General features: G+C 37.6%; 1 protein-coding gene across 4 annotated transcripts in view; it reads right to left on the minus strand.

The window, feature by feature from the left end:
* Positions 1 to 27,100, minus strand: part of phka2 (phosphorylase kinase, alpha 2 (liver)) — a 148,441-nt gene that overhangs the window by 17,578 nt on the left and 103,763 nt on the right. For 3 of the 4 annotated variants that reach the window (XM_028799826.2, XM_028799824.2, XM_028799822.2), the window contains exons 16-24: positions 25,586 to 25,730; positions 20,576 to 20,654; positions 20,179 to 20,348; positions 12,468 to 12,644; positions 11,852 to 11,943; positions 8,953 to 9,089; positions 7,152 to 7,308; positions 4,681 to 4,760; positions 2,484 to 2,562 (exon numbers count right to left, since the gene is read on the minus strand). In XM_028799826.2, coding sequence (XP_028655659.2) covers positions 2,484 to 2,562; positions 4,681 to 4,760; positions 7,152 to 7,308; positions 8,953 to 9,089; positions 11,852 to 11,943; positions 12,468 to 12,644; positions 20,179 to 20,348; positions 20,576 to 20,654; positions 25,586 to 25,730 — 1,116 coding nt within the window. The remainder of the gene's footprint in view (positions 1 to 2,483; positions 2,563 to 4,680; positions 4,761 to 7,151; positions 7,309 to 8,952; positions 9,090 to 11,851; positions 11,944 to 12,467; positions 12,645 to 20,178; positions 20,349 to 20,575; positions 20,655 to 25,585; positions 25,731 to 27,100) is intronic. The other variant, XM_028799823.2, reaches the window with a different exon arrangement.

The following is a 27,100-nucleotide window of genomic DNA, read 5'->3' on the forward strand; positions in this document are numbered from 1 at the left end:
TAAATAAACAATTATGGGTGAAATATGATAAAACAAATAATTACAAAATTATATGTGAGCATAAATAGTTAAAAAGGGCATGAAATGCATTTTTGTTGTTTATTCCTTTATGTATTTATTTAATTATTTCATCATTTTTGTATTTCAGTGTCACCACACACAACACAAAATATGTCTTAAAATGAAAATGGCACAGATGAGACCATGGACTTTAGTGAGTATTGTGCTTTGAATGGTGAATCATCAGTGGAATGGATGTAAATCTTTGATCATCACATTTAATGTAAGCACTTCAGATGCAGTCTCCTAAGACGATAATGATTTCACAGCTTCATGAATTAAAGTAGGGCGGCACGGTGGCGCAGTGGGTCGCGCTGCTGCCTCGCAGTTGGGAGATCCGGGGACCTGGGTTCGCTTCCCGGGTCCTCCCTGCGTGGAGTTTGCATGTTCTCCCTGTGTCTGCGTGGGTTTCCTCCGGGCGCTCCGGTTTCCTCCCACAGTCCAAAGACATGCAGGTTAGGTGGATTGGCGATTCTAAATTGGCCCTAGTGTGTGCTTGGTGTGTTTGTGTGTGTCCTGCAGTGGGTTGGCACCCTGCCCGGGATTGGTTTCTGCCCTGTGTTGGCTGGGATTGGCTCCAGCAGACCCCCGTGACCCTGTGTTCGGATTCCGCGGGTTGGATAATGGATGGATGGATGGATGGATGGATGAATTAAAGTAGCTGCTTTGCTCTATAATTCTAAAGAAGTTTTTCTTGCACTCATATCCACCACAGACATGCACAGTCACAACTTTAACAATACACTCTGGTTGCCTTGTGAATCCTGGGGCTCATAAGGATCTCTTATGCACTCTTCCAAAAAAAGTCACAACTTTAAAATTTACATATTGGATACTGCTGCTGCCTCGCAGTTTAAACAGACTAGGTCAAAATCATTGGCGGAGTGAATTTGCGATATTCTACCAGTTACGTGTTAATTATTTCTGGATGCTCTAATTTTTCTTCCACATCTTTAAAACAGGCATGTTAGATTGGTTGGGGGATGAGTGTACCCTGCAATGGACTATCAGCCTTATTTCTAACATATATAATGCTGCTGTGAAAGGGACTTACTTTTAAAATCCCTGCATTTTCTTAAGCAGGTCAAAATATGTCTTGAATTTCTGCCTGGCTGATATTTAATCTATTCATTTATTTTCTGAACTTGCTTGTTCCAACAATGCATCACAGCAGCTGCTCTTGCATAGGATAATCAAATATGAAAAGCAACTTATAAAGTCACTGGAAATAAATGACCCATTAATGCAAATATAGAAGAAAGGCTTGACTGGCTTCTCAAAAAAATCAACTGATTTTTGCTATATTGTTTATTTTCAATTATGTATGTATGTACAACTTAATTTTTGACATAAGTGATCAAATGTAGTGTTTCTTCAGAAATTAAATTTAATATTTTTTGCTAGAGAAAGCAGTCCCCTAAAACTGTTAATTTCTCCCTTAAAGCATGTATGGAGCAAGTCCATTTGAAATCCATAACAATTTCCACATGAAATACAGTATAATAGAGTGGTTTACCATTTTTTTAATAGAGGCTGGAATACTGACACTAGATTATAATGTGATAATAATGCTGCACAAATGAAAATAAAAATAATTACATTTGACCAAGTTTTCAAAATTGTTCCATCTAGTTATTGGTCCTAAGGCTAAAACTACAGTTTTATTTGCATTGTGAAACCACTTTCTTAAACTTGAAATATACTACTAAGACCTAAAAGTGACAAAAGTAAGAATTATCATTAAGCATAATTCTCCCCTTTCTCTCAAATGTATTTTTAATTTTTTTTCTGATTTTATACACAATTGTAGATGCATGTGAGATATTTGTGATTTTGGACTGTATTAAGGACTTCAGCAGTAAATTGCTTATGATGAAAGGATAAAAAGTTACTTAATGTAGTATATTTATCAACTTTAAGGTTGATACACTATAGAATCAGCACAATTATGTAATGCACCTCAATAAGCCTAGCTTTAAAAAAAAAACAGCCAGGAAATCAACTTCAAGAGGAAAGCTCATCAAACATACTGAAAATGGAGAACATGAGTAATGCAATGCACAGTAATAAGCCCAACTGAAGAATGAGCAACAAATGGTCAGCTTATATGATCAGAAGCAGGTCCATAGGTAAGAGAGTTGAAATGTATCTTTCAGTTCAGAAGATTTTCGTAGTATATATTATTAGATTTGTATATAACAAGGTTTAGTTCCAAAACTTTTTAAATCAATTAAATCTTATTTAGAAATGCTAAGATGCTTATGTTATTCTACTGTGTAACATTTTATAATACTTGTATCTGCAAGCTAGCAATAAAATAATAAAAGTAATACAAGTCATAAAAGTAAAAAAAAGAACTAGCACATGTTGGAACTAAACTTTTCAAATTCAAAAGGCATGGGTTCAGAAAATTTGAATGATACCTGGGTAAGAACTGCTATGCTTATGTCCTGCCCACTGGCTTCATAAATCAGTTTGTTCAGCTCATCTGGTGGCAGTGGTCTACATGTTAGAAAGACACGTAGGAATTATTTTGTAGCAAATAAAAATATTATTCACAATATGCTCATATTTTGCACAGTGCTGCCTTAGAGTTTCTCGACACAGGTTTGTTTTTCAGGCCTGGATAGTACAAATGTGCAGTTTCTCCTTTTTTATACAATACATTCTTATGATCAGGCACACTTCCAGACATACAGTACACTCATGGATACTCATAGTAATGATATCATAATGTTGCAGTAAAAGTAATGTCCAGTATTTTAAGACCTAGAACATATTTGGTATTTGAAATAATGCAGTATATGCAATAGACTTTTCTAAGCTGACAAAAGTGTTAATAGTGTCTCACAGTTCCAGTCCAGGAGCGATTTCTTGCCTGATCGCTATCTGTGTGAAGTTTGCAAGTTCTCTTTGGTTTTGTATGGATGGCACTACATTTTTCACCCCACATATCAAAGGCAAGCATACTAGGTTAACTGGCAATACCAAACTGGATCACTGTGAGTGAGCACAGGTGTACGCTTGTATGTAAGAAAAAGCAAAAAAATCACAGAAGACAAAGTTGATGGAAAGATGGATGAAAATTTGTTCATTTAAAAATATCCATGGTATATACAGTTTCTGTTGTGGTATAAAGAAACATTTGAGGTGAAGTTTTGCTGTATTGTAAATTTCACTAAGGGAACAGAAAATATATGAAAAAATGACAAGTTATTGTTTCTTGGTTTATGACTTAAATTTTTGAGTGTATTCACAATAATTATCATTAATTTACTGTATGTTTTGAACCCTTCTACTACTATAAGTAGAGTAGAATTCTTTATTGTCATTATGCATACACATAACAAAATGTTTTGTTGGTAGGACTCGGCTTCAAGGCAGAATACTTAAAATACACAATACACTATAAATAATAAAATAAACATAATAAGTATAAAAGACAGCAGCAATAAAACATCATCAAGCCCAGACTTTTCCTGAGGTAGTACGCCTGCAGAGACCAGTGATCTGTGTGCTTGGGTCTGAGGGAGGATTACGAGGGAAAGTGCGTGTGCATGTCAATACAGGGGGGCAGGTTAGGGGTAGATGTAGATGTATGTGTGTGTATCAGCAGGGGCAGATGGACTTCACAGTTCTGAGGAAAAAGCTGTTTTTCAGTCTGCTCGTACGTGTTTTTATGTTTCTGTACCGCTTTCCCGAAGGCAGTGGTACAAACAGTCCATTGTATGGATAAATAGCAAGTATAGGGAGAACAGGTATACTCTACACAGGACTTGAATGCAGGGATTAAGAGTTATGAGCCTGTAGCAGTGCTACCCCTGAAAAGACTCCATTTCCCAGCAGTCCCGAATGGGATTGCCTTCACTGGATGTCTGAAAGGGGTGCAGGGGCTGATGCGGACAAGAAGGGCCTGGGGGAAACTTGAAAAGGGACTGGCGAAGCAGCAAGGGAAAGGTCTGTGTTTCTGTGTATCCCGCCCCTCGTAGCAACTGTGAAGTCATTAATACCCTGGATCGTTTCTCACAAGGATGAATGGACTGTCTCGTTCTTGCCTGTAATGGTGGATTAGTCGTTGTGCATCTTTGGAGGGAGCGTTCCCACAAATCTCACCCCTCGCCATTTAGGACTACTGGTAAGACTGTTTATTTAATTTCTTATGGAAGGTGATCCTGGGATTGTCATCATCATCTTTGCTTCATACCATTTTCATCCGTTTCTGCCACATTGGAACTGTGATAAGTACATTGTTGTGAGTGTTTATTGCGGAGTTGACTGTTGTGTGTAATATTTACATCACTAAAGGGGATTGAGTGAGATGTGTGATTTTTGATGTTATTAACTGATTTTTCACTTAATATATATTTTACACATTTGTTTGTTATTTTGTGTCTCTGTCTGTGAGTGGATGTGTTCCTGGAATCCCCACCGAAAAAATAAATTAATCACCATCCTATCGAAGTTGTGAATCTGAGCAGCTCAGGACTGCTACAAGGCATCAGCGCTACCCACTATGCCATCCTATTTTATAAACGTGTTGTGAAAGTTTTCTGGTTTATCTGCCTGATTTCAAACTGAAAGGCACATTTATATAAAAATCATAATTACAAAAATACTTACGCAGTAATAACTTTCTCACGAGGCTCTGGAGGAAGACCAACAGTCAGCTGCTTCTGATGAGAGATAAGGTCCGTACATGCCTATAATATAAAATAAGAAGCACATGACTGCTTTTAACAGGACAAATGTTAAAAATAAAAAGAGTTTTCAAATGAGCAGTATGAAAGATTGAAAGATTTTTTTAGCAATGCCCAAAATATGACAAATATTGCATAGTAATATAGAGATCATATAACTTCTTTAATTGTAACAGCCATAAGGCCTCTACAAATGGATTGCAGAGTGTACAAGAATAACTGTAAAGTAAAATTAAGGAAAAACAATGGAGTGGGCCACATTTTTCTGCTGTAAGAGGCTGATTCATAACTATTAAATGCTCAAGAGTAATGCCAAAAATAAACAGGATTACATGATGAATTTTCAGAGATTACTATGAGACTAGATATTTTTTACTTATTATCTGTGTACATAGCAGAGCGTTCACAGTTTTTTCTTTGAGGTATTTAACATGAAAAATTAGAACAATGGATGCAATGGCATCAGGGGGCAATGAAAGGAAGTTTTGTGGTTTGGTGTCCTACAGTCCTGTAGAAGAAGAATGTTCTCCTCAGCACCATGTATTTTCTGTGTTTAGTAAAGTAGAATTTTTATAACAACTATTTTGTAACTTGCCAGTGAGAGACGCTTTGGCTTATGAACTAACAAAAATATGTTATTCCAGGGTTCAGGAGAAATAGTGTCCACATGAATAAAATCTAAGCTGTTTCTTGTTTTCCCTTTCTCAGAGTGAATGTCTCAGGGACAAGGTCACAAGGCTGCAGAAAAGTACATGTAGTTTATGCAAGGCATCTCTCCTGTGCTTAGCTTTGAGAACACAGGTAATGCTTAGCTCAACAGACATATTGTTTAACTCTACTTAGATGATAAGGATGTTTTTCTGTCTTATTAATCACGAGATGCTGAATTATAAAAAAAACCCTCCTAACTTTTATTAGGGGGTTCAAACTGAGCTTTGCGGCAATATGTTATGCTCTTTGAATCTCTACTTACTGTGACTCCGAATGAATAATAAAGAGAACTAAAGAAATATTATCTGCCTGCTGTCAGTGTGCCTTTTTCGTCCACAGTCCATATAAGTGTCCCGTAGCACAGAGTATAATTTGACACAGTAATCTCTGAAAATTCATCATGTAATCCTGTTTATTTTTGGCATTACTCTTGAGCATTTAATAGTTATGATTCAACCACTTATAGCAGAGAAATGTGGCCCACCCCATTGTTTTCTTATTTTATTATTTGACGTTGTATTAACTTACCCCTCTCTTCAACTCCCTTCCTCCACATTTCTCTCTACATGTGGATATTATGAGACAAAATGTTTAAAACATATGGTAAAAAATAAGTTATGGTGGTTGTGGAAGATGCTTTCAGAATCTTAGGAAGCAACAGTGAGTAACACCATGCCAACAGTAAAACTTTGTACAAATAAAACATTATCAGCCTGTAAGTAGATACTTCTAAGTTTGATCCCTGCACTTTAGATAGTGTCCAGGCTTTATTACTCTCAGCAGTGTGGTAACACAATGATCCAGACAGAAAGACCATTGCCATTTAGATACTCCACCACAAACTGTTTTCAGCTTTTAGGTATAGCAGATGGTACCAAAGCAATAAAGCTGAGGCCACAATGTTCAAGAACAATTTTTAATTCCAAGATGCCATTAACAACATTACAACTGACTAAACATACATAACCATAAATAATCAATGAGACTTCTTAATGTTGATTATTCATAAACAATAGATAGATAGATAGATAGATAGATAGATAGATAGATAGATAGATAGATAGATAGATAGATAGATAGATAGATAGATAGATAGATAGATCATTTGTACTGCATACTGCATTTGCCCTGAAATGCAAACAGAAGATATGCTAAAAAATGGCCTAATATCAAACTCGTCAGAGGTTAGCATTCTAAGTAATATTTTATTATTAAATAGTCTTATTGCACTTCCTTGTTACAGGTGTTTGATAAGATCCTTCTAGTGAGGCACTGTATAAATAAAATGTATTATTATTATTATTAGTGTGTTTAAGAGCGTGCCTACAGTAACAACTGGACACAAAGGCTCTGCTTGTCTACCACTTTACTGCAGCACCCAATTATAACTTGAAGCCAGTCTACTGCAAGGAAAACACACACACAAATTGTGTTTATTTAGATTTGGCTGCAAACATAAATTAACATGTTTTTGGGCTTTGGAAAGTACAGGAGAAATTGACAGAACATGCAAATACTATAGAAATGGCACTGCACCTGGGAAGTGAATCAGGGTTCTTTTCCCATGAGTGTGTACAGTTGTGTGTTTGTTCAACTTCAATTTACTCCAGTTATAAAAGTGAATCTTGGTAGAGAATGGAATGAATGGGTTTATCTGCTACTTTTTGAAAAACTGAACTGTACCTCAGCCAGAACCTCAACTTTTTTCCGAAGCAAGCCAGAGATGTAGCGGATCAGTCCCCACTCTTTGCTGACTCCTGCCTTACTGTATAGCTCACAAAGTAGACTGTGAACTGTTACTGTATGCTGGCTTGAAAGGTTTGTGTCCCACTCTGGGCCCCTGTACAAAAAAAAGTTAACATATGATCGATCAAATATATAAAGAAAGATCAGGGCACAGGTCTCAGCAGATTTGAAATGTGATTTGAACAGTCTAAGAAAAAGGTAGGAGGTGTTACATAAAAAGCTAGGAGTTACTGAGTTTAAAATCATAATATCACATATTCAAATCTCATTCTAGGCTCCTCATTTGACCTGGCGGAATTCATGTTAAATTACTGAAATTCAAATGCATATGATGCCTTGCACAAGTATTCTGTTCCTTCACCACTTCTCTAATTTTACTAAACAACACAGTATGACAATGTCAAATTAATAAATTATTGGTGATTTAAAAAATATTACAGTGAACACAATTTTAATGTAGAATTCAGTAAAATTAGAAAATTTGTCAAGGGACTGAATACATTTGCATGGAAAGGCATTCTTTTCAGATGTTCCAGTAAAGTGCTCTTGAATTGGGTCTATAATATGACAAAACTTGAAACACAAACATAAAAGTCAGAGGAAAGTACAGCAACATTAAGTTAGATTATATCATTAGAAAGCCCAGTAATGGGCTGGTGCTTTAGTGTTGTTTCCTGCATTTCACTCATATATTGCTGAAACTAGTTCCCCTATAACCCTAATACTGAATTAAGTAGGTTCATTTAATGAACAAATGTAACATTAGATATATGAGTAATACAGTGCCCTCCATATATGTTGAGACATAGACATATATTTCCTTGATTTACCCCTCTGCTCCAGAGTTTAAAGTTACAAATCAAACAATTCAGACGTGATGAAAGTGCACTTTGAAGACTTTAATTCAAGAGCATTTGCATATATTTCAGCCACACCACCTAGAATTTATGACACTTTTTATGCATGGCATCTTTCTATTATGTGTGGCACTGGCAATAGGAACAATTCATGTCCTTGTCCATTGACTTTTCCAGATATCTTTTAGCCTATCTATGGCTACACATGTCACTTGTTTATATGTACAATCTTTCAACCTTCCAAGAATTGACTTGAATACTTTGATGCAACCTTAGTTCCATGATTATAATGTAACTATAACAACATTCTGTCTTGTACTGTATGTGCCTCAGAATCATTGATGACCTGAAATGGGCTTAATGACATGGTTTGATAAATGGTATCTGCTAAGCTTCATTGCTGGCCAAAGATGGAATTACAGTACATGTTTCGTTTATTTGCCATCAAAACCAAACTTTGGAATTCTGCCATGATTATTGCGGGAGCCTGGAACAATTTTAATTTAAACACTTTAATATCAGCCCTTCACTTTCTAAGCCTGATTTTCTATTGTAGGGCCAAGGGGTGCTGGAATGTTTTATGGTGGAAACAAAAATAAGGTGCAAACAAACCCTGGATGTGATACCAATACATCTCAGGGAACCCTAAGCCACCAACAGAATCACCAAGCAACCTAACATAAAGTAAAGTAAATTCTAGTAGTAAATCAGAAAACTCAGAAAAAAAAATTTGCACACTATGAGTGTGTTTACTTTACATGAACAGTGTGATCAAAAAAAAATCAAAACCAAATGCCTGGAGCTTTGAGACAGTAGCAACAATGCCTGTTACACATGCCACCTTAAAAAAACTGTATTTTTAAAATTCTTTCATGGCTTACTTGATGACATATAAAATATACAGTATATCTGCTTGGTCTTGTAATGTTGGGCATTCCTTTAACTGTTGCACCAAGTACTCGCAGTCCACATTTCCATGAGCATCCATTGGTAAATTCAAATTACATCCATGGTCCTGCTGGAAATGTAACGAAATAAAATTAAGTGAAAAAGGGAGATGTAAAACAGGTTTACATTTTAACCTTACATCAACCCTGAATAAAAAAAGAAAAATTGAAAACTATAGTCAGAAAAAAGCAAGGAAATAAAAATGAAAGTAATATTCTAAGCATAAATTACCATGGAATTAGAAGGGGCAAGTTGCATCAAACTAATCAGAATTTTACAAGCTGGAAATACAATATAATACAATACTATACAATTTATTTTTGTATAGCCCAAAATCACACAAGAAGTGCCACAATGGGCTTTAACAGGCCCTGCCTTTTGACAGCACCCCAGCCTTGACTATCTAAGAAGACAAAGAAAAACTCCCCCAAAAAAACTCTAGTAGGGAAAAAATGGAAGAAACCTTGGGAAAGGCAGTTCAAAGAGAAACCCCTTTCCAGGTAGATTGGGCGTGCAGTGGGTGTCAAAAAGAAGGGGGTATATACAATACAATACACAGAACAAAACACAAGTAATCCTCAATACAGTAATATAATATAATATACAGATGGTATGTTCAGAAACAAAGACAAAAACAGAGTTTACTTAGGCTATACTGTACCAATTCCTTATTTATAGAGTATAGATCAAAGGATAAGAATACACATAGACCTTGAAAAAAATAGTTGTTTAATTTTTTTAAATCATTCAGTTCGTTATTGTACTGGGCTTAACATTTGTAATTAAAATGCTCATTTTTTTGCCCAGGTTACAGTTGTGAGAGTCTACAGCCTATCCCAAATGCACTGACAGCAAGTTAGGAAGTCCTTGGATAAGGAGGCAGTCAGTAACAGGGACACACCCACTCACAATCAAAAGGTACCACTTTAGAGATACCAATTAACCTAACCAACATGACTTGAGGATGAATGGGGAAGACTAGAGTATCCAGAGGAACATCCAAAAGAACCTGAGAAAAATATGCAAACTCCACACATAAATGGCAATAGCTGGATTCCAAACTCTAGGTTAAATTGAACTAAATTAAGTGCAAAATTATGTTCAGGATCTTTGCTTTTATGTATACATTATCTGTTAACTCCAAAATAATCTGTACAGGGTTTGCTGGGATAGACTTTGGCATCTTTGTAACCTGAATTTGTTTAAGCAAATGTTATTTATATTATGTTTAATTTTGTCTTCATACCTCATAATTGTTTTTGCAATCTTATTTGCATTAATCTTTAATTAATGACTGTATCCCGCCCTGCTCCTTTTGTTTTGGATTTTATGAATTCAATGTAAAGACTTTATCTTCATGTTCCCCAGTCACTGTTTATCTCACTAATCTAGTTCACCCTTGAACAATGGCACTAGCAGCTTTAATCTGTAGTTGCTTAAACCAAAAGTCCCAACCAAAAAGAAAGTTTGGCAAACTAAGATGAGATGACAAGATGTGGGATGACTTTAACTAACTGTTATGTGGCATAGGTAACATACAGTTCAATTGTATTACAGTGTAATATGACATTGTCAGTTTGGGATTTGGGATTCCTACCTATCTTGGAAGTTTTTCAAGCAAGGTAAATGGTAAATCATTCAAGTAGGGCCATATTAAAATCACTAATGTGCCTAACTTGTACACTTTTGGGATGTACATGGACAACCAATGTACACATGGGGAGAACATGTAAACCTAACTCTGCACTGGCTTGCTGAACTCCAAAGTTTGTGATTGTCACCCAGCTTTATTATAATGATTTAGAAAGTGCTTATTAACTTAGTATAGCACCTCCAAATGAATGACAGGTGCTATGACACATCATAAATGAAACCAATCTTTAATCACTGTGACTAACCATTGATTTAGGATGTACAGTTTATAACACATGTACAGTATAGAATAATTAAAAAGGAATTCTTAAAAGCACAACAATTAGAAATCCATGACAGTGGCAGTTGCATTTGAAAGTAGATGACCCTAAATGAAACAATTTGCTGACATTTCTATACTTTTAGAATGCATATTTAGAGAAATATAAACTGTGACAGAAAATGTTGACAGCAAAAGGGTATCCATTTTAGATAAACTATAAAAGAATACATTTGTACAAATCAACCTTCTTTTAAGAATAGTTGTAGAACTATTGTAGATATCTCAAAGACACCGGGTTTGTATCTTTGCCCTGTCATTTTATGTATGGAGAGTGCTTATTCCCTCCTTGCTTCCATGGATTGTCACAAGAGAATTTGGCATGTAGTTAACTGGCAGTTATAAATTTGACCCATTTTGAGTGAATGTGACTGTGGCTTGTGACAGAGTGGTTCCTACCCAAAGGTTGCTGTTTGCCCTTCACCCAATGCTGATGTGACTGGCTCCCAGCTCATGGGTGGCACAGTGGCTAGTGTTGCTGCTTCAGAGATCCAGTGTTCTGGGTTTGAATCCCATGCCCAATTATTGACTGTGTGGAATCTGCAAATTCTCCCTAAGTGTGAGTGGCTTTAAATGGACCCTTTGTGAGTCTGAGTGTAAGTGTGCCCTGTCTTGTGTTCAGTGCTCCCAAAAGAGACTCCAGCCACCTGTGATCCTGTTTTGGTCAATTAGCTTATGCTATGTTATGTACTAAATCAAGGAACCAGGTACAAGATCAGCCACCTTAGCAGAATGTCCTTTCTGCCTAATTTATTTAAGAATTCATCAATGCTACAAGTAGTGTTGTGTCACTAACACATCTCACAAGTTCTGATAAAAACATAATCTTTCAAAATGCAGTAGAAACTAACCCAACTAACCTTAGCATGATGTGGATGGGGAGCCTCCAACAAGTTGAGAGACTTACGGTGCTTATTCAAAACATTTATCGTTGGCAAATACATTGAGATTTCTGTAAAAGAAAGAATGATTTGTAGGAAAGAAGTCTCATGCATTAAGTTGTAAATTATAGTAAACTGGTACGCAAGTTTTCAAATTTTTCTACACTGTTGCAGTACAAATAAAGTCAAATGACAATTAATGAAAAAAGAAACATAAATTATTGCCTTGAGACGTCTGAAACACGAAGCAGCAAGCAGCATATGGTAAAACATTCTTAATATGAAACACAGGCACCAGAAACCTCCAGAGTATTTTTTTCAAAATGTTTTTCACTCAACAGACTATATTCTGTTTTACAAATATATGTGACTTCAGATTTATTAGGCTACTATCCTCTTGTCAAACACGAGCGCCACATTTATGTATTTACTTTGGAATTGCAATGCACACCTGTTACCATACTTTGAATAAGCAACAGAATCATAAAGAGTTAAAAAATATTCTTATGTGTCACACCTCCACCAGCTCCCTGAGAACTGAATTAACCCTCTCAAAGCATGCCTTTACAATAAGAAATCTTATGGTTTAACATACTGGGAACATCAAGGCCCTTGGCTTTGGCCACCAAGGAGAAGACATCCCGTGTGGTGTGCTCTGAACTGAACAGATGTTGCTGTCCTGGAATTTTGCAGACAGAAGGAAGATTGGATTTTGGAGTTGTACTCTGTAGTAAGTGGTTGATATACTGATCCAGTTCATCCTTGACATGTTCTAAGGAAAGAAAATATTTACACATATGTATATGTAATATAAATATTTATTTCTAAAAGAAAATATACTGTGGTAGACTTATACTTTAGTGTCACAGGGGAGATCATGCTGGTGGGATGTAAGGGACAATTTTAAGCTGGGCTATAGTAGTAGGATGTTTCATAGTCATGTTGCATATAATGCTTTTAACTTCTTCACATCACTGAAGATAGATAGATAGATAGATAGATAGATAGATAGATAGATAGATAGATAGATAGATAGATAGATAGATAGATAGATAGATAGATAGATAGATAGATAGATAGATAGATAGATAGATAGATAGATAGATAGATAGATAGATGCAATATATTGTAATTTACTGTAGAATCCTTGAAATCTATGTCACGCACTTATGAGAACTGTTCCACTAGTTAAATTGTTTCTCACTTTCTCATAATAAACACATATCTGTTTGAACTATTGCTTGGATTACACTTGTTATCTTCTGGTTTATTAACTTTTTTCAATACCTGATTTTTGAGGTATATTTTGTTTCCCTAGAACAGGGGATACTCAGCTGTGGTCCTTGAGGGTTGCAGTGGCTGCCAGTTTTAATTCTAACCAATTTTGTAACTTGGTGTTTAATTATATGAATTGGTATTCATGTGCTTCCTCCAGGACACATTGAGCAATCCTAGGAGGTATCAAGATCTCGATGCCAACAAAGCCCTCATCAACCCTGCCCTCCTAATAACAGCATTCAAGTTGGGTGAATCAAGTCTGAAGGAGGTTGAGGAGGTCATCAAGGCAGCCCGATCAGCTTCTAATCCAGGCCCGAGCGGCGTACCCTACCTTGTCTATAAGCGCTGCCCTGTGCTTCGCCAGTACCTATGGTAGAACTTGAAGGTGATCTGGCGAAGAGGGAAAGTCTCTGACCAGTGGAGGTGTGCTGAGGGAGTTTGGGTGCCTAAAGAGGAGAATTCCAGGAACATCGACCAGTTCCGAATGATCTCCTTGCTGAGTGTAGAAGGAAAGGTGTTTTTCAGCATCGTATCCCAAAGACTGACAGAGGTCCTCCTCAAGAATAACTACATCGACCCCTCTGTCCAGAAGGGGGGGATTCCTGGAGTCCCTGGCTGCCTGGAGCACACAGGTGTGGTAACTCATCTGATCAGAGAGGCTCATGAAAACAGAGGCGACCTTGCTGTGTTGTGGTTGGACCTGGCCAATGCCTATGGGTCTATACCACACAAGCTGGTTGAGCTCGTACTATATCGCCACCATGTTCCCAGAAAAATCAAGGATCTGATCCTGGATTACTATAACAATTTCAGGATAAGGGTCACTTCTGGGTCAGAAATATCAGACTGGCATTGGCTTGGCAAGGAAATAATAACAGGGTGCACCATCTCCGTTATTCTTTTTGCCCTTGCCATGAATATGGTAGTCAAGGCCGCCGAAGTAGAATGCAGAGGGCCCCTGACTAAATCGGGTGAACGACAGCCACCGATAAGAGCATATATGGATGATCTAACCATCACGACAACATCGGTCCCAGGGAGCAGGTTGATCCTACAAGGACTTGAGAGACTCGTCACATGGGCAAGGATGAGTTTTAAGCCTTCCAAGTCAAGGTCCATGGTACTAAAGAAGGGGAAGGTGACTAATAAGTATCGATTTGCTATCGCGGGAACAGTCATCCCATCCATCACAGAGCAGCCAGTCAAGAGTTTGGGGAAAGTCTTTGACTCAAGTCTGAAAGACACAGCTGCTATTCAGAAATCCACCCAGGAGCTTGGGACATGGCTCACCAAGGTTGATAGGTCTGGCCTGCCTGGTAGGTTTAAAGCCTGGATCTATCAGCACTCAATCCTGCCCCGGGTCCTATGGCCTCTGCTGGCATACGCAGTCCCGTTTTCAACAGTTGAGTCCCTTTAAAAGAAGACTGGCAGCTCTCTTCTGAGGTGGCTGGGACTCCCACGCAGCCTCACTACCACAGCACTGTACCATTTAGCGGCCTCACGGAAGAATTCATGGTAGCACGCACCAGAGAAGCCCTACAGTACAGGGACTGCAAGAATTGTAAGGTGTCAGCAGCTGGCATTGAGATGAGGACAGGCAGGAAATGGAGGGCAGAGAAGGCTGTGGAGTTGGCAGAGTCACGCCTGAGACAGAAGGCTCTGGTGGGAACCGTGGCAACAGGTAGAGCAGGTCTGGGCTACTTCCCAAAGACCCAGGTCGGCAAGGCCCAGGGCAAGTAGAGAATCCATCTATTCCAGGAAGAGGTCCAATCAGGGGTGGAGGAAGAGAGACCGAGCAGGGCAGTAGGACTCCGGCAACAGGGTGAGTGGACAAGGTGGGAGAGTACTCTCCAGCGAAGGGTCACCTGGGCGGACATCATGCAGGGAGATTTCTTTCGTGTACGGTTCCTGGTGCAGGCGGTCTACGATGCCCTACCAAGCCCAGCAAACCTCCACGTCTGGGGAAAGAGTGAGACACCATCCTGCCCACTTTGTTCAGGAAGAGGCTCTCTAGAACATCTACTCAGCACACAGCCTCTGACTGGCAGCTGCAGGCTGACTTGGGAAACCAGCTAAAGTTCACGCAGCAAATTATAACAACAACACTCTGGCAAGACATGATCATTACATCAGAGACCTCAAAACAGCTGATCATGCTGGAGCTGACAGTGCCCTGGGAAGAGCGTATCGAGGAAGCTAACGAGAGAAAACATGCCAAGTACCAGGAGTTGGTGGAGGAGTGCAGGGTCAGAGGCTGAAGGGTACTCTATGAGCCCATAGAAATTGGCTGCAGAGGATTTGCAGGGCACTCACTGTGCAGAGTCCTCACACGGTTGGGCATAACAGGAGCGGCCAAGAAGAGGGCCATTAAATCCACAAGTGAAGCCTCAAGGAGGCTTTGGATGAAGAGGGCTGATCCGTGGATCGCTACTGGAATACAAGCTGGGGATTGATCAACCCCGGCTGGGTCGCCTGAGTGAGGGTGTATGATGTTGCGAGACCCGAAATGCCCGATGACCTCAGGATACATCACTGATGATGTGTCCTAGTGCATCCAGGTGATGTTTCTTATATAGTATTGCTTTCATTCTACAAACACAAATCTTTATCACATTGTAGATTTTTCATTTTCTTAGAGCATTATCCATATTATCCAGAACACATATGTACCTCTTGGTCCTTCCCTTCTGAATGCTTTATTTAAAAAAAATGTATTAACACAGATATATTCAAAATACATATACATGAGTGTAAATGGAAGCATGTTGCTGGTTGCTTTGTTATTTGCACTTCATTATTAACTAATGGCTGGTTAAGAAAACAGGCAGCAATTAAAACTTTAATGCACCTGTTTAAAACTAAAATAAGCAATTAAGGGTAATGAGTCACAACAAATGAGTTACCAAAAACTAAGCTCAAAAATGTATTTCTTTAGTAGAAAATAAATAGGTTGTAATAAAAAATTTGGTTAAAAAAATTGGTTAAAGCAAAAGCCACTGTGGACCTCCAGTTGAGTACCTCTGCACTAGTGTGAGTTTAATTATATAGTTACTTATTTTTCAGTTTTTTTATTCAATGGAACTGTGCACTCTGTTAAGACACTTGCAGTACAACATGTAGCACATCAGTCCATGGAGATAAAGTATACAAATATGGAGAGATAATACAAACAGTTTTATCCATGAAACATTAGTATTATGAGGTGACCCGTTGCACTAACCCACCTTCCTTAAGCTTCTTACAGTTTGATATATTAATATTTTGTCCACTTTTCTACGATGCTTTATTGCTTATATCACGTGAATCTTAAACATGCAACAAAGCAGCCAGTAAAACTATATTGAAGGCTATAATGGGTTTACAATTCCTCCTATACATACTCTATACTGTACATTATTAAGAGAACTCTAAACTTTGCCATTGCTTAGAAGCTGTGCACATCTCAATGCCCTGGTAAGAACATTGTCTAATGCTGCTTACTGTAAAATAAATTAGCAATATCGGCAGAGATTAATGCAAACAAAAAGGAAGAAATTGAAAACACACATGAACCCTTGGCTTCTTGTAGACTAAGCCTTTTCATCTTCATCAAGAACATGTTTTTTTCAACTTAAGCGTGTCTCATCAGACATGAACTCACTGCTGTAGGTAACAAACAAACATTTATAAAACCAGTAAAAGAAACAGAGAGCTCTAGCAGGAGAATATATCTCTCTCTCGACCTGGTGATTTTAAATAGCTATTCCATGTTGCTTTTAGTCATATAAAGAAATAATTAAGCTGACAGGAAATCACTGAAATTCACAAAATGTTTCTGGCAACCAAGCAATAAAACTGCCTAATACCACTTTACCCCACTGTTATAAAAAGATATTTACCATGGACAGATGTTTTTGGTGAAATGTTGCCAGTCAGTCGGTTATTCTCAAACCTACTGAATCCAATTCAAGGTTATGGGGACTAAAATCTACCCCTGGCATACTGGGTGCAAGGCAGGAAACAGAACCAGACTGTCTGCTAGTCCATCACATGATCCACAGACACACCACGCACACATACTGGTGTCAATCTAGAGAATTTAGGAATGTGGGAGAAAAACCCATGAGACAGAGGGAAACCATGCAGACTCCACACAGACAATCACCTGGCACTGGATGCTGAATCCATGAAATAGCAACACTAACCAACTGTGCCATCATGACACTCATGTGGAAAAGTGAAAGGAAAAAGTATAGTGCTTTATTTTTTCATAAAAAGTATAGATTTTTTAATTAAAGTTTTAAGGTGATAGAAAGCAGGTATCACCTGCAGCAGTTTAGAGTAAAAAGCAGGGGCCAATTCCATTTCAAAATAATATCACATACCCTAGCAATTTACTCACACCAATGTTCCTCACCAAACAAATTAAAGTTACCTTAATCACTACAATAAATGCACAGATTTGACTGACAATGGCTTACATGATTAAACAAGTACATAATGGACCCTGTAATCTTTCACTGCGTGTTGTCCTGTATAACTATGTATGTGACAAATAAATAAAGAATTATTATTATTAATTTGACAACCTTTTTTCACTCTATAGCATAATGTTTATTTAATAAGTAGATATATAAAGATGATTTAATTTAACCAATAGCAATAGGAATTATTCCTGCAATAAGTAAAACTAAAACAAGTGGAGATTCAAGGTGTGGTGAGTAGGTGGGGACAAAATTGGCTCAAACACAAGAAGCAAAGGGGCCCCTATACAACTCTGAACCAGTACTATTGGAAAGTGCTCCCCTTATTTTTTCAAAACCTTTATCTAAAACAAGGTAAAGCACATGGCATTGCCTGGATATATGTGCATAATGGGTTAAGGTAAGAATGTAGACAGTTATATGTTTTTTTAAATGTCGAACCTTTTGTTATTTTTGGCGGGAATACACTACAGTAATCCCTCGCTATATCGCGCTTCGCCTTTCGCGGCTTCACTCCATCGCGGATTTTATATGTAAGCATATTTAAATATATATCGCGGATTTTTCGCTGCTTCGCGGGTTTCTGCTGACAATGGGTCTTTTAATTTCTGGTACATGCTTCCTCAGTTGGTTTGCCCAGTTGATTTCATACAAGGGACGCTATTGGCAGATGGCTGAGAAGCTACGCAGCTTACATTTCTCTTTCTCTTGCGCTGACTTTCTCTGATCCTGACGTAGGGGGATTGAGCAGGGGGGCTGTTCGCACATCTAGACGATACGGACGCTAGTCTAAAAATGCTGAAAGATTATCTTCACGTTGCTATCTTTTGTGCAGCTGCTTCCTGAAGTGACATGCTGCACGGTGCTTCGCATACTTAAAAGCTCGAAGGGCACGTATTGATTTTTGATTGAAAAACAAACTCTCTCTCTCTCTCTCTCTCTTTCTCTGCTCCTGACGGAGGGGGTGTGAGCTGCCGCCTTCAACAGCTTTGTGCCGCGGTGCTTCGCATACTTAAAAGCCAAACAGCCCTATTGATTTTCCTCTGCCTTTATGACAGTCTTTGCTCCTGACTCCTTTGAAGAGGAAGACATGTTTGCATTCTTTTAATTGTGAGACAGAACTGTCATCTCTGTCTTGTCATGGAGCACAGTTTAAACTTTTGAAAAAGAGACAAATGTTTGTTTGCAGTGTTTGAATAACGTTCCTGTCTCTCTACAACCTCCTGTGTTTCTGCGCAAATCTGTGACCCAAGCATGACAATATAAAAATAACCATATAAACATATGGTTTCTACTTCGCGGATTTTCTTATTTCGCGGGTGGCTCTGGAACGCAACCCCCGCGATGGAGGAGGGATTACTGTATTTCTTTTCTTTTTGTGTATGATTGGAGTCCATAATTGTTGTAACTCCTTGTTGGGTTTGAACAATCAATGTTACTTCTTTGTACAGCATTTCATGATTTACTGTGGTTTCACAAATATATGTTTAATCCTGCACTAAGAAACTGGATGGTTTGTTGAATAATTGAATCATTGATACAGCACGTACTGTAAAGCTGGGTAAAACTACCATTTTCGTGTTGTTCTCTCTATTGAACCTCTATACTTGAAAAAGTCTTTGAAACTGCATACACTCTTCATATTAAGTTGGGTTAACTGTAACAGACATGCAACATTTCATGAACATCCTCTCAGCTATTTTGGAGTAAGGCATGGTTTATGTGGTGTTGGTCCCTTATATTAGGATTCCACTGTGAAATTCTTTAACTCCATGAAGTCAATATTTTAAATTGCTTGAATGATAATAAAAATACAAATTTTCCATGAAAGTACATATGGCTATTTTTGAGTGGCTGAACCATCTGGCTGTGACAGTATGGTTTTGGTTTTGCACATCCACCAATTATAATCCTGTTTCTTTATATATTTTTTCAAAGGCCTTAAAGTAAAGATTTGAAGTTGTCAACAGAAACATGCATGTAATATTTCATGAACTTCAACTTTTGAGTGACATTTTTTTTTGCACAGCTTTCATTATAGTCCCTTCCCGGATAACATTTTTGAAAAACAGTTTAGCCTGTATTTTAAGATGAATCAATGAAAATTTAGATGCAAAATTCATTTAAAATCCACCAAGTTGTTCTTGCATTATTGGCGCAAATGGACAAACAAATTGAAAAAAGACAGTATCTGTGAAAATGTTATCCTGAATGTGTCAGACATAAAACATCAAACAAAGCTGAAAAATACAAAAAACAGATAAACGGTAATACATTTGTATTTATATAGCTGAAACCAATGACTTATACTCCATGCGATAAACTCCATTAGTCTCCAGTATACTATAATTTAAATGTAATTTAAATCTCACAGTTCCAGAAAATTTGATCTCAGCTTAGTCAATCTCTGTGTAGAGTTTGTATATATTACCTGTGACTGGTTTAATAGACCACTTTAAACTGGCATGATGTTTGTGCACTGTGATGGACTACTTCATCTGAAACATGGTATTTATTAATTATTTTAAAATGAAAAAAAAAACTTTCATTTCTAGAGTATATTACCTGTATTACCATACTCCCTTGAATAGTTTCTGTCTTCATATTCATCATCATCAAGACTAAATGTGTCTTCCTCATCCTCAAGGAGCCGGTTATCAGAGTCTGTGTCCAGGAAGCTCAGGTGAGTAAGAAATGAGGTTGTGAGGAAACCTGTAAGTTTTCCAGTTTGGACTCTGCAAATACAAAGCACAGCATACATAAACAATGTATTGATATATCAAAATATTGACACTGAAAAGAAGTGTGATCCCACATTAGCTTAAGATGGTTAGAAAAATGCATTGAAATCTGATTCATTTTAACAATCTATACAATATATAAATAACATAAGAAAATATTACAAAATTATTTTTGAATAAACCAAATTATCTGAAATTGTTTTATGAAATAAGTTAATGACCTTGCTCCTCCAAAATATCCATCCTGCAATTTTCTGAGTGTGGCCAGAACTGCAGGGTCAATATCACTCCCATCCTCATCTGAAAAGAAAGACGTAAGATGGTTTATTTGTACATGTTTTCCCACGCAGAGTTCCAGGTTTCACTGCACACATTTTCTCTTCCAGAAATCATCATTCCATTGCACCTTACTTTGCATTTCATCTATTAAGGGTTTTCTTTTACATGAAAGATGCACTTCCTGTCTTACAAAGAGCAAAGAAAGGAAAAAGCAAGCAAATGCCCTCAGCTACTTTTGGATTCTGGTGGTGAAGTGACAAGGGGACTTTAAACCAGTAGGTTGTGCCATTAAAAAAAAAACTGTAAACAATTTTAATATAACTTGATCTTGTAAGCAATCTTGAATAATGGCACTAACTAAATATATAACGACTAGTCATTTAGCCCGTTACAATAACGGGCGCTAGAACAGTAGTGCATAAACATTAGTAGGAACAGTCTATATTAAATGGCAAGGTACTTTGACCTCATTCTTTTTGTTGGTCGTATTTTTCTTTCTTTCAGCCTTTCTTTTGTTGATGTTTACTTGCTGAGCTGACTGTTCTTTGTGGGCTGCCGCCGTGTATTGTGTGTCTAATTTTCTGTGACAGTAATACTGTCTTGTACGGCTCTATTCAATAAGGGCACGCACAAAAAGGTGAGCTTCAAAAGTGCGACCTCAATTGAGCGTGGCGAATAATGAATTTCATGAATTTTCATTTCATTAAAAATTAAAGCAGCAGCTGCCAAAATATGTAGCTTTCTTATTAATTTTTCAGCATTGTGTAAAATAACTTTATAAAGTAACTTTATAACTTTATAAAGTTTTTTCGTGAAAGCCCGTTTCAGTCAATAAGTCTTAAAAACAGGTGTAAAGATATTGACAATAAGCTACGCAAACCCACCAAGACATGGAATCGTTTAAATCAAGGCGCGAGTCGAAAAACACCATCCCATACTATTAGTTAACGATTAACACATTTCTATATGTATTGTAAGCATACAATACAACTGATAATATGTTGCGCTTATTTATCTGGTGTACCGACAATTTTCGCGTTTAACGGCTGAAATCCAATGTGGTTTGTGCCCTTCAGAATGAAAACAGTTTGCATTTACCTTTTTAATAAAAGGCGAGCTTTTAAGCCTGAGAAATCACCCCGTAAATGCACACGTTTAATTGCACATGTGTTAATATGTATGCTTACACACTGTTTCTTCTTCATTGAGGTTTTCTCTAGTATGTAGATCGGGGTAATTACATTCATGGCATTCGTAGCCTGAATCACAATCTGATTGTATGGGTGGTTACCTACCAGGTAATGCTTATGGTTGGCCAGCAAGTCAGCTAACATCAGCCACGGTGCCTTCAGTTGTGAGAAGCAGATCATAGAATGGTTGAAAATAGTTTACTGTCAAATAATGCAAAGAGTACGCGACACGTGTTTCGCCCTAATTCTTGGCTCATCAGGCGTAAGGCAAGTGTAATTGAATAGCGGCACGTCATTGAATAGCGGCACTGCAAGTTTAGTTTCTTTTCAATAAAGTCAGGCGTTAGGCAAGTGTCATTGAATAGCGGCGCGTCAGTGAAGAGCGGCGCTGCAAGTTTAGTTTCTTTTCAATAAAGTCAGGCGTTAGGCAAGTGTCATAGAATAGCAGCGGCGCTGCAAGTTTTGTTTCTTTTCAATAAAGTCAGGCGTTAGGCAAGTGTCATAGAATAGCGGCGGCACTGCAAGTTTGGTTTCTTTTCAATAAAGTCAGGCGTTAGGCAAGTGTCATTGAATAGCGGCGCGTCAGTGAAGAGCAGCGCTGCAAGTTTAGTTTCTTTTCAATAAAGTCAGGCGTTAGGCAAGTGTCATTGAATAGCGGCACTGCAAATTTAGTTTCTTTTCAATAAAGTCAGGCGTTAGGCAAGTGTCATAGAATAGCGGCGGCGCTGCAAGTTTGGTTTCTTTTCAATAAAGTCAGGCGTTAGGCATGTGTCATTGAATAGCGGCGCGTGATTGAATAGCGGCGCTGCAAGATTAGTATCTTTTCAATAAAGTCAGGCGTTAGGCAAGTGTCATTGAATAGCGGCACTGCAAGTTTAGTTTCTTTTCAATAAAGTCAGGCGTTGGGCAAGTGTCATTGAATAGCGGCACTGCAAGTTTAGTTTCTTTTCAATAAAGTCAGGCGTTGGGCAAGTGTCATTGAATAGCGGCGCTGCAAGTTTGGTTTCTTTTCAATAAAGTCAGGCGTTAGGCATGTGTCATTGAATAGCGGCGCGTGATTGAATAGCGGCACTGCAAGATTAGTTTCTTTTCAATAAAGTCAGGCGTTAGGCAAGTGTCATTGAATAGTGGCACTGCAAGTTTAGTTTCTTTTCAATAAAGTCAGGCGTTGGGCAAGTGTCATTGAATAGCGGCACTGCAAGTTTAGTTTCTTTTCAATAAAGTCAGGCGTTAGGCAAGTGTCATTGAATAGCGGCACTGCAAGTTTAGTTTCTTTTCAATAAAGTCAGGCGACAGGCAAGTGTCATTGAATAGCGGCGGCGCTGCAAGTTTAGTTTCTTTTCAATAAAGTCAGGCGTGCTTTGCAGCGGCGAAGTTCTGCTTTTAAATTTTTATTAAGAAGAAAAGAAAACCTTTTTAAACTGAGGGAAAATATACCAATAACAATTTGTTAAGGATCTGTTTTTTTGTGAAGCTGCCTTTACACAGCCTGTCCGCTGTTTTATAAACGAACGCCATATAAGGCCGTCCTTTCTCCTTCACAGTCAGTTCACGTGATTACGTGTGAGGCGTGATGACGCGATACGCAACCCCCATTACCCCTCCTCCCATGGCCAGCGAGCTGCCGTCCATTACTGTATATGGACAAAAAAGAGGTTCCAGTTATGACCGTTATGCTTTGAATTTTGAAATGAAACCTGCCTAACTTTTGTAAGTAAGCTGTAAGGAATGAGCCTGCCAAATTTCAGCCTTCCACCTACACGGGAAGTTGGAGAATTAGTGATGAGTGAGTGAGTGAGTCAGTCAGTCAGTCAGTGAGGGCTTTTCCTTTTATTAGTATAGATAATATCCAAAGACTAATCTATGCGAGGACCTTTCTTTCCTATAGTATAAATATAACCTGAATGTGACTCACCAGAAAATGGATATAAGATTAATTAAGATTGCAGCACATATATCTACTGTATAATAGGACACAGCTACCACAACTAATAATTTTGTTGCAATGTATGGAAGCAAATCATTCACTGTATAACCAACCTTGAGGCTGAAATTGATAGTACGTGGACATTTGATTCTCAAATTTCAGCTTTTTGCTTTACAGAAAATTGTATGGGGTTCAAAACAATGTTAAGGCTCTTAAGATAAATTTGTTAGCCAAATATTCACCATTTACTATCAATCCACTCCAGGGTCACAGGAGAAGGAATCAACCGTGGGCAGGGTGACAGTCCATCATAGACACCTCAAACACGGGACAGATTTGGAGTCAAAAATAATATAAAAGACTCATTTTTAGGATTGTGGGAGGAAGAACTCAGAGAACACTGCTGACATTAATAGAACTTACCACTTCCAGCAGTGTAAATACTGTGTTAGCACACCAAATATTAGAAACATTAAGTACCAGAGAAATATCTATATGCTAATAAGACATTAATATATGCTTTAAATGAAAAACTAGGCACTCCTGAATCCATATATAAATATACACTTCCACATTAATATTCTTACTGCCACACTACGTAATTTATGAATGAGTATACTTCATCATTAAATATAGCAGATTGATGTTTTTCATAGCAGATGCTGAAAAAAGACAACCCAAAATGATTATTGAAAATATTACAGAATGAATGTTCCAGGGTTGTTTTTAATTCTCATTTACTTCAGCCTCCTCCATTTTTGACAAAGCAATCTTATAATCATTGGGTTTGGCACAGACTATGCCTTCAAACCCAACATGTGCTCAAAGACAGAGTTCCTTTACTTTCTGGGGTAATTTTATTTTGCAATAATGGATGGTGAGAGAAATTTCAGGCAACTAGTCTGGTCCTCTCACCTCAAAATCAGACCTTTAATCTCCCTGCCTGAAAGCCATTGTCCTGTTCCTTTAAATTCTGAAGTGGAAGGGAGTAGTTGTTTGAAATACCACTGTAACTAGTATGGCCTGCACTTTGAAATTCAGAGTGGTTTATCTGACCATGCTTTCAATGTAAAAAACGAAGAAGAAAAACCCACTGTTACTCAGTAGTTGTAAAGCAAATTAGACAATCAGAGGGACATACTAAATCTGCATGTGAGCAGCTGTAATCAGAACTTGGATGGTGTTCACTATAGAAAGGTGCAATATAAGATAAAAGGCTGTTTGTTTGCTCATGTTTACTTCTGCATAGTTCTCTAAAGCTATAAGACCACCAATTCTTACCACACTCTGGTGGTACTTCAACACTCTGGAACCACACATCAAGGACTGCTCCTGTCTTAACTCCAAAAGGCATAATTGGATATGCATATGGGCATCTGTCAAATTCAACAAAATACTGGATACTACCTAATGGGACTACTGCTCATGGAAACAGTCCTTTCAGATGACTGCTCTTCCCATGGGTTCCCCATGCAAACTCAACACAATCATTGTTTGAGGTAGGATTTATAACCTAGGATTCTGGAGCTGGAAGGCAGCAGTGCTAACAGCTGTGCAACCAAACTTAAAGTTATTTTCACTAAAATTTATATTGTTTGATTGACAAACAGTGAATGGTATAATAATAGTGTCATACAAATAATACAGTGAACAGTACTATGAGATGTGAGATAAAAATACTCAGTGACTTAAACTTTTTCTTTACATAAGTAGAGTGAGTGGGAGCAGCAGACTGCCCAGTGATGCTGATCAAATGGATCACTTTATTAGCAGCTAGACTAGCAACTCAATGTTTAATGAAATATTTTGTCAATAAATAAAGAAGACCTTCTTACTAAGCATGCTGCGAGTGATGCAAAATGTTAAGGTGGGACGTCCTGTCATCCTCCAGCAAGAAGAGAGGTATGCCAACTCATTCCGTAACATCTCTATAATCATATGATTATCTAAGGCGAGGTAGAAGTGATGCTGGTCCAGAAACTGTAAATAAGATAGCAGGTATAGAATGCTTTTAGAGATAGAATAACATAAAAAAATGATGGCAAAACAAGCAGACAGTAAAAAAACATACAATGAACAAGGTGCAATTCCAGACATATTAAAATATATAATGATTCTAGTTGTCTTTGTTTTTGTCCTCTTTAGCATAACTACCTCAACACACAGATTGTTGCTCAAAACTGTTCATATTTTATTAAGCAGGTGGTATACTTTGTGGAATAAAATACTATAATAAGAAAACACCCTTCTTTAGCAGTGCATGTCTGATGTCTCTCAAAAACATATTTACCCAAATGCTATTGGACCTAGTTCTAAGCAGAACTGTACCAACACCTAGAAGGGCTAAAGCACTTACACCCACGTTCTCTGCTACCATCAGTTTTCTCTTTGGCTTGCATTTTGGTCGTTTCTGCCTCTCTTCTCTCTCCTGTTAAAGGCAACTTACTCCCCCGGGCACTATTATTTACATTCTAATTGTTGAGGTGACTTGAAACACTAAATCATCTTCTTTCATCCATTCACTTTCTAACCTACTTACATATGAATTTTAAGGGACATGGTTGGACATTGTTCTTCTGGGAAACTTTGCATGTAGGGTGAGAACTAATCCTGCACAAGGTGGATTATTTACATTGTTATATTTAAATAACAACATTAGTATTTTGTTACATACAGAATATTACCAATTGTATCATGACAAACTTTATCAAGTGATAACATTTATCATAAGAAACATATATTTTATTTATTTGTTGTATTGTGGGATAATCATTCAGTAACCACTTATTCATTCATTCAATCTAAACACCAGGACTGTTGAACAGCTAATGCTTTTCATTGTACAAATTGAATGTATTTTTTCAGTTTTATTGTGGATGTAATGTTTTAATTAGACATTAAACATTTATATACTCATTAATGTCTTAGAGCATAACAGCTCTAATTAATATCCAATTACACATAACAGTCAGTGCACATATTAGGACAAAAATACAGAAAAGTAATAGACTATCACATCTAGGTTTATGACTTTATAAACAAACAGGATTTGATATTATTCCAATAAAAGACAATTTAACCTGTATCTACTGATCACCATTTCAATCTATTAGGGATTGTTGCAACTAATTATTATTAAAGGATGTGTATTGTTCTTTGTACAACCCTTTTTGCAAGCTTTGCTGAAGTACAAAAGAAAAGAAACACTCTCCACTATAGTATCTGGACCAGTTTACTCAAACTGTAATGGCTTAGGATGTTTCTGTCATAAGCCATTGCACCATGATAGTAGTCAGATTCTAACTCTAACTACACACTTGTTGATGTAATTTCCATAGCAGATTCCTTAT

This window comes from Erpetoichthys calabaricus, chromosome 4, assembly GCF_900747795.2.
Source record: "Erpetoichthys calabaricus chromosome 4, fErpCal1.3, whole genome shotgun sequence".
Classification (NCBI taxonomy): domain Eukaryota; kingdom Metazoa; phylum Chordata; class Cladistia; order Polypteriformes; family Polypteridae; genus Erpetoichthys; species Erpetoichthys calabaricus.